We start from the raw sequence: 11,760 nt of genomic DNA on the forward strand, positions 1-11,760 counted from the left end.
AGTTTGTGGAGGATTTTTATCAGTGTAACGGATGTCACGGGCCGGGTTATTACCCCGAGCCCGGCTGGAGCGGGCACGCGACTAAATCTACCCAACGATCCTCCGTATTGATCGGCCGAGGATTTATCCCCGGCCGCCTTCCAGACGGAACCGCGACAGACACACTCTATAAAGCCAGCAGTAACACGTCTTTACACAGCCGGGAGTATTTTTTAAAGACGGAGCAGCTATGTCACCAGGCAAAGTGCCTCATGGGGGAAGTTCAGGCGGCAGGCCGAGGCCGGAGGTCTTAGAGGTGACCAAGAAGCCCTGCCCCCAGGCCCAGTGCCTCTGAGTCCCCGGGCTCCCTCCCTCCATGCAAGCTGGCGGTGTCCTCTCCACTTCGGTCCGCAGCCGTTTGTGCAAAGTTCGGAGGCACTGCAACGGCGCGTGACTGCATTAGTGCCGGCTCGGCCTGTTCTACACGCAGAGTTAACGACGCCGGCCGAGCGCACAGCACGGCAGCCCGAGGGTGAGACCCGCCGTAAATTTTATTCGAAAATGAGTGAAGCCCAGCTCGTTCATAATTTCTAATTAAGGGGCTCTAATGAACGCCGTGCCTGGGGAGGGGTTAGGCGCCCCCCCACCCCCACCCCGGGCAGTGTGACAAGAGGCTGCCGTGAGCATGCACTCGGTCCCTGCAGCCTGCCGACTGCCAGGAGCCGAGATGCGCAGATAGGGGCCGCCGAATCTATTCTGGGAAGCGGCTCACCTGAGGCTGGGTGCTGCCACTCACGCCAATCATGGCATCTGCAGGCAGCTCAGAGTGGCCTGGTGCGGAATGAGCCAAATCCCGCGGGCTTCAGAGCCAGAGGCTTTTTTTTTAACATCAGTCGGTGGAGAAAGGTCTAGAAAGTGTCCCTTCAACTGATAAAGGACCATCTTTCCCTTCCCCTGAAGCCGGCGACACCTTGCAATCACACTCACTCTCCCTGACAGGCTGACCGATGTGGGTCCAGGGGCGGGTGGGTTGTGGGGTGGGGGGGAGTCTGCTGGCTTGGACAGTCGCTGCCCGCCACCCGCTGGGTACTGCCCTGGCCTGTGTAGGAGACCATGGACACAGGGTCAGGTCTCGCCCAGAGGTCCCAGAACTGTCCGAGGAGGGGGACATGAGGGAGGAAAGGCAAGGGAGGAGGCAGGAAGGAGAGTAGCTGGCCTGGGGACCCACTGGCCAGCGGGGGTCCCTCAGGATGCTGTGTGACAGGTAGGGCAGCAGCAGCCAGCCTGCCAAGATGTAGCCTCAAGGGTACCCAAGGCTCCAGAGCCCCCTGCTGGGCCTGCCCCTGCAGCCCTTGGTTGCGGCCCTGCCACCCCCCCAGGAATGACGGAGCCTTCACCACCACCAGTTCCTGCTGAAGATGGGGCCCTGAGGCCAGGCTGCACGCTCATGGGCCATGGTCTGCCAAGAACCACATCTGCAGCCACAGACACAGCTGGGGGTTCCCAGAGATGCTGTCTGAGTGCGGTGCGGGGCCACTCGTGTTCCCATCCCCACCCCCCACCCTCCCACCCCACCTGTGCCAGACTGCACTGCACCAGTGCAGGAAGGGGCACCCCAGCCCTAGAGGGCCCTTTCCGGGCAGGGCAGCAGTGGCCTCGTCAGTAAGGAGACCTGCTCATGCCCAGTGGCCAGCTGGCCATCCCCGGAGAAGGCTGTGGAGCTGAGAGCAGGGTCAGACCGTCTGGAAGTCCCACTGGCAGAGACAGGCCAGAGAGAGTGGCCGGAGTGTCCTGGGGGCCCTCCGCCCCTCGCAGGGAGACAGCCATGCCACCAGACAGTTGGCCTTCTGCAGCCACGCACAACACTCACAGCACCGTGGACACGGCTCACGGTCCACCGGCATGCTGCCCCTAGAGACCACTGCCCGTCAGCCAGTCACAGTGGATGGCCAGGGAAAGGTGCAAGATTCACAGACGGCTTGACCAAGCCCCTTCACTGAGCAGGGATGGAGGAGGAGGAGCAGGGCGCATCCCCGTCCCTCTGCTTAGGGTGACAGTTGAGGGCGGCAACCACCTTTCTCCTCACGCTAAGCTTCACCCTGAGGTTGCTCCTACACGGTGTGGAGCATCCCTCCCCACTGCCAGGCAGGAGCAGTTCCTGTGCACCCCACAGAGGGACACCCGTCTGCCATCTGTGAAAGATGTGCTTGCGTCAGAAGCCACCAGGCCAGCGGCCCTCAGCAAAGCTGCCTGCTGAAAGGAGCTGCACGCTGTCCTGCTGGACGCTGCCCAGCCTGAGTTCTGAGGCCAAGCCAGTTGGCTGCCAAGCCAAAGACAGGCAAGACTGCCCTCTGCTGGTCCCCAGGGGCGCTGCAGCACCCAGGAATAGCCACAGGCAGCTCCCCCACTGGGTGAGGAGCATGGAGCCACTGTGGCGGAGGCAGCTGGAGCCTGTCCTGTCTTGGGCCTGCAGCATGTGAGGGCCACTACCCAAGGGCGGCGGTGGCTCTGTCAGCCAGGCCACCTTGCTCCTTGGGAGGTGTCAGCCCAGCCCTGGAAACTTCAAGTGGTTGCACGTGACCTCACTCTTAGCAGGAAACACACCTTTCTCCTGACACTATGGCTCTCCTTCAAAGATGTACCCAGGCAGGGAGCTCCCCAGGACTCTCGCCCCTCTGGGCCAGGCTTCCTCTCCTTGGCTCCACCTCCCGATGCAGCCACACCTGGCCCGCCTCTCAGTCCCCACCTTAGCCTGCAGTTCACTCTCTGGGTCCACCTTCCAGGACCGGAGTGGGGTCAGAGACCAGTGACCTGTACTGAGCATGCCAGCACCACTAGCCCTGCTGGGGTGGATGGCTCCTGGGCCACCCTGTGGGGGGCACGTAAGAAGAGCACATCCTGGAGTGAGCATTCACTCTCTGCCCGACAGTCCCTTCCAGCTCACCTGTCTGCAGGCACTGGAGTGACCCACGGCTATGGATGACCCCATCCAGGTATGCACAGGACCCTGAGAGGGGTCAGCTTCACCCTCCCGTCTTGAGGGCCCCGAGATCAGCCTGGGGGGGGGGGGCCCGAGTCTAATCAGGCAGCTCCCACCCCACCGTGTCCCAACCACTGTTTCTCCTCCACATCCTGTCAGGACCCCTCCTGAGCCTGCAGGCTCCAGACACCCCAGTAGCCGGCCTGGCCCTCACACAACATCCACCGCTAGGTAGACAGAGCCCTGGGACACCTGAGGCTGGCACTGCCCTGGCAGCAAGCCGGGGTGGAGGGTGAGGTCCGGCCTGGCTCTCGGAGGCCCCTCAAGGGTTCTCAGACACTCAGGTCCTGCGAGTGACACCACGCCCCACCCCCCTGGGTAGCCCCCCCGCTCAGGAAACCTGTGAGGGGTTTCGGGCAGTGCCCAGGCGCCCGGCTCGCCCTCCCCGTCCCTGAACAAGACCCTTTCAGGGCTCGGCCATTGTTCCAGCTCTGCCTGTGACAGCGCTCTGGCCACGCTGCGCACTCACCTGCGGCTGGATGTGCAGCTCCTTGGACTTGCGCACGGCTGCCTCCAGCTCCGTCTTCAGGTCGATGGCGCGCCTCAGCCGCTGGTCGTGAACCCCTGCGCGGGTGAAGAGCTGCAAAGGGAGGGGCTGGATGGGTGATGGCCGCCCCCCCCCCATGGCAAGCAGCAGGGATGGGGTCTATGGCAGCGCCCCCCACTCCTGAGCCCGGGACTGGCCCTTACCTGCACCCAGGAGCTCGCGGCCGGCAGGAACTTGCTCTGGACGAGCTTGAGCACATCGCGGGCGCTCTGGACCACGGCGCTGTTGTCCTCATCCTCCTGCACCAGCAGCGGGTCTACAGCCAGTCGGGGAGGTGGGGTGTCACGGGGGAGGTCAGGCTACTTCTCCTGGGGGCAGGGCCAGAGAGCAGGCCCGCTCCAGGCTCACAGGTGGGAACCTGTGTGTACACCCCTAGCCTGACTGCTCCCAGAGCCCCAGCTGGGGCCAGGAGGGGTGACTGCATCTCCTATGGACCTGGGTCAAGGCCTTTACAGCACAGCAGCAAAGCCAGAAACCAAGCAGCCAGAAGGAAAGGGAAAGGCGAGAAACTCTAACGGGGTGGAGAAGCCAAGCCTGGCCCGGCAAACACATGGCGAGGCAGCGTCAGTGCGTGTCCAACCACGGAGGCAGACGGAGGAGGTCACGGCGGGGCGGGCTGGGCCAGTGGCCCAGAGTGGACAGGTAGACACCATGCACCCCTGCCCCGCAACTGCGATTGCCCCAGCCCACACCTGGCCTTTTGTGTGTCTCCAGAACACTACCCTCTCCCCTCCCCACCACGCCCACTCAGGAGCGGAGAGCAAGCTCCCATACTGGGCCTGAGACTCAGCAGACTTGCTGCCCAGCAGTCCAGGTCCCAACCAACAGCTCTCGCCCTGCAGCCTGGGAAACTGAGTGCCCACAGACACAAAGCAGCATCGCCACCTGAGAAGCCACCCAAACCCAGCCTGCCCCCTCATGTCCCACGAAGCCACCCCACACTGGCCCACAGAGGCTCCTGTCCCCTGCCCTGAGGCAGGGAGATCAGCCCACAGTGGGCTCTGAGGCTCTGATTCCTCCCAGACCGGAGCAGCTGGCCCTACACCACCCCCATACACACCCTCACTCTGATGTTGACATGGCCCCAGGGCACCCCATCACTGCTGTGCACTACAGGGGGGGTCTCTCAAGGAGGCATCCAATACCAGTGGTCACTCCAGGAAAGCTCTGGGGGTCTCCCTAGCCCCAGAACACCCTGGGCACGCAGGGGGCCAGCAGTCGGGGTGGTGCCTGGTACCTGGACGGAGCTCCAGGGCCAGCGTGTACTTGTGGGAGCCAAGCCCATGGCTCCGCACGAACGCCTCCTCTTCTGACAGGTCCCCTGAGGTGGCCTCTGGCGAGCACCCATCTCCACTGAGGGCAGGCAGGTCCTTGCTGCAGCAGGGCTGCTCCTCGTCTGGGGAGCCAAAGCTCGAGGAGGGAGTGGCTTCCCCCCCAGGTATGCTCGGGGCAAAGTCAAAGGGCACCAATAGATGGAAACAGCTCTCTACCTCCGTCAGGCAGGACTGGATCTCTGAAGACATCTCTGCCCAAAGATAAAAGACACCCACTGAGAACAGGTACACAGCCCCCTTACCTGTAGACGCCACCCGGGCTTCTCCCAGGAGCTCAGCAACCAAGAGGGAGCTGGAGGCCTTGAAGAGTCTCTCCCCCCTACCCCCCGACAATAAAGGCAGCAACCCAGGCGCAGGGAGCAAGGTGGCCAAGTGACTCTCTGCTCCTGCAGCTCCCAGCCCAGCTGCCCAGCCAGCCAGTAATGAGACTTTGGCCCTGAACCTGCACTGTGGACCCTGGGGGAGTGCACTGAGAGCAGTGGTCAGCCGGGGGCTACTAGGAGGCCCAAGTACCTAGAGCCCTGAAGCCTGGCTACTCTGGTGGGCACCAGGCCTCCCGGAAGTGGCCCGAGGACGACGGGTTTGCAGGAGACTCCTGGCCCCTGTGGTCAGGCACCTGGTGGCACCGGAGCAGCCCCGCCCATCTCAGAGAACTGCTCAGGTACTGGGGGCCCTCCTCTTGACTAGCCCTCCCTGTAGAGGTGAGCTCAGGCAGGCCAGGAAACAGGGCGTTGGGACCCAGGGGGTCCTTGGCCTGCACAGGGGGTTCCCGCCCTGTCTTCTCCTTCCTCCTCTCCTCTCCCTCCCTCCTGTCCCCCTTTCTCCTCCCTCCCCACCTGCTCCTCAGCACCTCTGCCCAGGGGTCCTTGCAAACCTGCTCAGACCAAACCAGCAGAACCACCAGGGGGCGCAGGAGAGGCGTGGATGGCTTGTACAGCACCCAGGCTCCCCCATAGGCTGGGGGGTGGGGGTGGGTTCTCAGGCTGTGCCACCAGACAACCTGAGCTGTCTCCCCAGCCTGGCCCCTACCTGCCGTCTTCCCCACCTGGGGCAGCGGGGCTGCCTGTGTGCGTGTCATGAGGGCCTTGCCTTCCATCTCCCTCTCGGCCTGCTGGGCCCGCTCCTTGTAGACGGCGTCCAGGCGCCTCTGCTTCTCCTCCTCGCGCTTCCTCTCTGCCAGGGTCCGAGCGTGGACATCCTGAAAGTCCACCTGAGGGCGGGGGCGGGAGCGTTAGACACCCCCGCCCCCCTTACAAAGAGCACACCCAATTAAGCTAAAGCTCATGAAAATGGCACTTGCAGATCTACCAACACAACCCGTGGTCAGGAGCCACGCGGCCTGGCTGTTCCCATCGGGGTGGAGAGTTAAACCAGCTTGCTCGCCCTGGGAAGGGCAGGGGCATGTGACACACAGGAGAGCTCCGGTGCCTTCTGGAGCTGGCTGTGGGGCCACAGGGACCACTGAGCCCAGGGCAGCCGCCGCACTGGCTGCAGACAAGGCTGTAGAACAGAGAGGCCACAGCAAGCCCTCCAGGATCCAGGGTAGGTCCAAAGCCACCCTGAACCAGGAGGGGCTTAAACCCCTCCCTCCTGGCTTTTCTGCAAGTCCCCAGCCTTTCTACAGATTCTCCTGACTAGCCCTCCCTATAGAGGTGGGGCTCAGGCAAGCCAGGAAACGGGGTGTTGGGACTCAGGGGATCATTGGCCTGCACAGGGAGTTCCCCTTACCCACAATCCCCGCTGGTTCAGCAGGCCATCCCACCCCCCAGATCCACCCTGCCCCACTTCTAGGGAGACCTGTGAGCTCAGCTGGCATGGACAAGGGCGCTCCAGCCAGGGGACCCCAGGGCGGAGGAGAGGCGTGCAGGGCCCTCCCCTGAGGTATCACACATGTCCACCAAGGCAGCCCCGCACCTGGCCCACCCACCTGCTTGTTGTGGCGCAAGAAGTGGTAGCCCAAGGCCAGCTTCTTGTAGGCCTGGCCAAACTTCTCGTTCCAGCCCTCGACAGCCTGCATGGCAGCCCGCCTCAGGGTGCGGGCCACCTCCCGGGGGGGCGGCAGGGGCTGCTCGGGGTCCGTGCCCAACGTCAGCTCCAGGAGCTCCTGGAGGTTGGAGACGACCAGCACCCGGAACTGATGCGAGCGCGTGAAGAGCACCTCGAGCACCTGGAAGGCCGAGAGGCGGACCTCGGCGTGCTCCTGGCTCAGCTGCGTCATCAGCAGGTGGTAGACGTGGCGGAGCTGCTCCTCAGAGGATCTGCAGGGTGGGGGCAAGGGTGGATGGGACTCGTGGGCTCCTCCCCAGCTGCCCATATGCCCACTTCCTGCCGGCTACAGCCCGCGAGTTAAGTGGTTGAAATAAACAGGAAAACATTATACTTTATACCACCTGAGAATGGTGTGAACATCCCAGCTCAGGGCCCCTGTGCTTTCCTGGACACAGACCGTGGCTTTTGGGCCTCGAGGACCGCTGCCTTCAGAGACTGGGGAGCTGCGCACACCCTGAAGGCGTACTAGCCTCCTGGCTCTTTCTGGCGACCGGAGCGACTCGCCCCAGGATAATAGGGGGTTCAGCAGGGCACATGCTCCAGTGGAGCCCACCACAGGCCACCCTGGCAGCTAGGTGCAGCCAGGGGCCAAATGGGAAGGGGGAGCTCCTGTGGGAAGGGGGCTGGCCCTCGGGGGAACCATGGTCACTTAGGACAGGGGGAGTTCTGAGGCAGCAGCCAACCCCCTCCAAACTTACAGTGGAGAACCCCTGTCATGGAAGTGGCCACCTCCTAAGCTCTCCTTAGCCCCCAAGCCCAGCGTCTGAGGAGGCTCCCTCCCTCCCTCCCTTCTGCTGGTGCAGAGCGGAGAGCCGGTCAGCACTGCCCATGGAGGGCCTTGTACTCACGTCCAAAGGCCTGCCGAGCCAAGGAGCAAGGAGCCCTAAGTGCCCTCCCCTTGGCCAGAACAGGGCAATCATAAGCCCGGCGAGTCACTGAGGTGGCTTTGAGAGCTCTTGACCAGGGCCACAGAAACCAAGCAACGGGATGTGACCACAAGGTTGCCATGTCCTCCCCCCAAGGCACCTCCCCCTAGGACAGGGCACACTGCCGCCTGGGGTGGAGAACTTGGGCATGCGTGCTCCCCTGCTGTTCCCAAGGACGTGGACAGTAACTGGAGGGGGTGTCTGTATTGTGGGGCAGAAGGGGGGGCAGGGGCAGACCCCAGTGGAGACCCCACCCTCCAGGGCATCATCTACCCAGTGAGCCCCTCGATCTGTAGGAAGAAGCCCTGCCACCTACTTGCAAATTTTCTTCAGCTCCTTTACTTTCTCAGGGTTCAGCTGGGGTTCTCCCGACGTGGTGAGCTCTTCCACCAGAGTGGCGAGCTTCTGGTCCATGTCTAGACGACGTTGACACAGAGACGCCCCTCCAGTGAGGACACAGGTCCCCATGGAACACCGTGGGAGGGACAGGTGACAGACCTGTACTCCACGCCACCTATGCCAGCCACTCCAGGAGCCACGAAGCTGCTGCAGTGGTCGGGCCACTGCCCCCAGGAGATGGCCCCTGCCCCCAGGCAACAGAACTGCGCAAGGTGGTTTTCTGAGAGCGCCCTCCCCACCCCCACCCCAGGCCCTTGGAGTGGCCATTAGGGATGGCAGAGAGAAGGGGACACAACTGTCCTCAACCACCGTGTGGCAATGCAGCCAGTGAGAGGAATGGACGTTAACAGGTTAACAGGTCAGGCTGACACCATGGCCATCACCACGGGCTCAAATGTATCAGCAGTTGCGAGGATGGTGCGGGACCGGGCATGTCCCCTTCCATTGGACACGGGGTCGATACAGGTCACCACAAAATCCATGACAACCCCAACACGTGGCCACCCTGGCACAGCAGTTACACGCGGGGCTGCTCACCTCAGGGTGAGCGGTTCAGAACCACCAGCCCCTCTGTGGAGGAGGTCAAGACCATCCCCGTCAAGATGCATCCTCTAAACCTCACAGGGGCAGTCTCACCCATCCTATAAGGGGTGTGTTAGACTGAACAGCAGCAAATTCTATTGCAGCCAGCTTTTTCCGAAGGAGGGCCTGGTGGCATGGTGGCGAAGGGCTGGGCTGCCAGCTACCAAGTAACCCACTGGAAACCACCAGCCAGTCCGAAGAAGGGAGAAAGACGGGGCTTTCTGCTCCCCGAAAGAGTGAGTCTCAGAAACCCGCGGGGGGTGCTACCCTGTGCAGGAGTTGGCATCGGCTGGATGGCTACTGGGTTTGGTTTTTGAGTTTTCCCAGAGGAATCTGACTGTGTGGTCCACCGGGCAGCCTGAAGGAGAGGGCCAACGTCTCACGACAAGAACCTGAAGGAGGCACCTGTGCAGAGCGGGCACAAGCCTCGAGGGTGAACCAGGGCACCAGTGCAGGGCAGGGCTGGCACCGAGGGAAGAGAGAGGCCAGGAGGAAACGGAGACGGGGTGATGGGGTCGGGGAGGGACACACGGGATGTAGAGCTGAGCTTCCTGGGGTAGAAGGGAAACCCACCAGGGATCAGGGGGCCCCGGGGGGCTCCTGGTCCCCCTCCTAAAGTGTCCTCTATTGAAAACCAAACTCATGCCATCAAGTGGATTCTGGCTCACAGCGACCCTATAGACCAGGGTAGAACTGCCCCTGTGGGTTTCCAAGGCCGTGATTCTTCACGGGGAGCTGAGAGCCCTGTCTTTCTCCGTCTGGGCAGCTGGTGGTTTCAAACTGCTGGCCTTGTGGTTTGCAGCACAAAGTGCAACCACTATATCACCAGCACCCCGTCACCTTAACGAAGCACTCCCCAAACAGACAGGAGGGCAGCTACTGCAGGCAGTGGCATTGCCTGGGGAGAGGGGGTATGTGTGCATGTGCACATACACACGGAGGGAGTTACAGACCACACTGGGTGGCATTACTAGGAGGGTGGCACCAAAATGATAGCCCATCAAATGTGCGTGTATGTGTTTTCAGCTGGAAAAGATTGTTTTTTTATTAAAATAGCCCTGCCCCAAATTTTCCTAAGCTTAACTTCCAACACGCACTGCATGGAGTCGATGCTGACTCACAGCAACCCTGCAGGCCTGGGTAGAGCGGCCTCTGTGGGTTTCTGACAGGAGTGCAAAGCCACAGGCTCCCCTTCCTCCCGAGGAGCGGCACGTGGGTTCAGCCCAACGTGTAACCCCAATCCTTTTGAAAGACACCCCGCCCCCCGCCCTGTACTACACTTAAGCCATCTGCAACGGAAGCCCTGATGTCCTGGCTAATAGGATGGACTCTACCAGCCACTCGGTGGGAAGAAGATGAGGCTGTGTTCTCCAGACCCACGGGGGGGCAGTTCTCTGTCTGGTAGGCTCGAGATGGTTGGAATCGACTTGATGGGGGTACAGCAGCTTTGTTTTGTTTCCTTGCGGTCTCTCCTCGGGACAAAGCTGGCACTTTCTACTTCCACGAAGAGCTACAATCTGGGAAACCCGCTGGGGCAGTTCTGTTCTGTTCTCCTGACCCTTCATCAAGGGACAGCGACCCCCTGGGGGTGCCGAGCCTGTAACTGTTCTCAGCTGGCTCCAGCGGGGCTGCTGGTGGTTTCGAACTGTCCACCGGGGAGATCACAGCCCAACGCATGACCATTGCACCACCAGGGCTCCTGTACTGCCCCGTGGAGTGGCTTGAAGTCGGGATTACTTGACGATTGTCTTGCTGTTTGGTTTGATGCCCCAGTTCTACCCTGTCGTACAGTCACTATGCATCTGAATGGACGCCGAGGCCCTCCGCTCGGTTAGCACTTACTGGTGTGCGACTAAAAGCGGTCATAAACACCGCCGACGGGAGGAGGCCCAGGGAAGAGGGGGGCACCCACCCTAGTGACACCCCAGTGGGCACCCGGAGGGCTCTCCTCCGCTTGGCCCGGCATCCGGAAGTCCCCGCGGCCCGCGACCACGCTGGTTCCGGGAGCCCCTCTCCACGCCAGTCACCCGGTCTAAGGGGCGCCCAGGAAGCGCGGGGGCCCCCCGAGTGACCAAGGAGGGGCAGCCCCGAGGGGAGGAGCCGCCCGAGTCACCGCCCTCCGCCCCCGCGCTGCTCCCGCCGCCCGGCCCGGCCCGGCCCAGCGAACCGAGGGCCAGAGCCGAGGGCGACCCTCGCCCTGTCAAACCGGCGCCGGCCACACTTACCGCCGGTCGCGGCGCTCCCGCCGGCGCCCCGCCCCTTCCGGAAGCGAGGCCCCGCCCTGTTTCGACACGTGACTGAAAGCACTGCGGGTACTGGCCCGAGGAACCCGGACGAGGGGTCAGCCAAGCGGTTGCCACACCCACGGCAGTTCACAGCAAGATCCCGCCTGCGCCCCGCCCCTTCCGGCGGCTCCCTGGCCGCCTCCTGTCACGTGCTCCAGAGTTCGGCAGCCATTGGCTCGTCCTGTCCCGTCGGCGCGGGAACGAGGGGGTGGGGCTGGGGTCAGCGCGGCGACGCAGGCGCGCTCCCGACGAGGCGGGGCGGGCCAGGTTGGCGCAGGAGGCGCGCGGGAAAAAGGAGGCGGGAGGGCGCAGCAAGCTTATCTTAAAGGGGACTGGAGCGCGAGGCGACCTCGCTGCCGCCGCGGGGGCCTCGTCTGCGCGCACCGACGTGGAAACGGAGGCCCAGGGGTGGGTTGCGCTCTCTGTCACCGCCGCGACCGCTGCAAGCTCGCGGTCCCCGGGCACCGGGGCGGCCGGGCGGAGCGTCGGGGTCCACGCCTCACGCCCCGCGCTTCCGGCAGGGCTACCCGCGGGGTCGGTGGGGGTGGGGTCTGACCTCCAGATTCCGGGCCGAGGCCGCCATCGGGAGAGGGGGCGCAGGCCGGCCAAGAGGAGGCCC

At 63.2% G+C, this 11,760-nt stretch overlaps 1 protein-coding gene and 1 long non-coding RNA gene across 3 annotated transcripts in view; one reads left to right on the top strand and one right to left on the bottom strand.

The window, feature by feature from the left end:
* UVSSA (UV stimulated scaffold protein A) overlaps window positions 1-11,116 on the bottom strand; it is a 32,687-nt gene extending 21,571 nt beyond the window's left edge. The window contains exons 1-7 of one of the 2 annotated variants that reach the window (XM_045289514.1): window positions 11,082-11,116; window positions 8,192-8,291; window positions 6,828-7,158; window positions 5,990-6,110; window positions 4,804-5,091; window positions 3,710-3,822; window positions 3,489-3,599 (exon numbers count right to left, since the gene is read on the bottom strand). In XM_045289514.1, the coding sequence (XP_045145449.1) occupies window positions 3,489-3,599; window positions 3,710-3,822; window positions 4,804-5,091; window positions 5,990-6,110; window positions 6,828-7,158; window positions 8,192-8,289 (1,062 nt within the window). In that variant the 5' untranslated portion in view covers window positions 8,290-8,291; window positions 11,082-11,116. Of the gene's footprint in view, window positions 1-3,488; window positions 3,600-3,709; window positions 3,823-4,803; window positions 5,092-5,989; window positions 6,111-6,827; window positions 7,159-8,191; window positions 8,481-11,081 lie in introns of those variants that run through there. The other variant, XM_045289513.1, reaches the window with a different exon arrangement.
* Window positions 5,352-7,277, top strand: LOC123521616. Its single transcript, XR_006680014.1, has 2 exons — window positions 5,352-5,561; window positions 6,203-7,277. It is a non-coding gene; the product is annotated as an uncharacterized LOC123521616 (long non-coding RNA).
* Window positions 11,117-11,760: the final 644 nt, after the last annotated feature.

Source organism: Echinops telfairi, unplaced genomic scaffold, assembly GCF_000313985.2.
Source record: "Echinops telfairi isolate 266 unplaced genomic scaffold, ASM31398v2 ScPeMD7_28;HRSCAF=97, whole genome shotgun sequence".
Classification (NCBI taxonomy): Eukaryota; Metazoa; Chordata; class Mammalia; order Afrosoricida; family Tenrecidae; genus Echinops; species Echinops telfairi.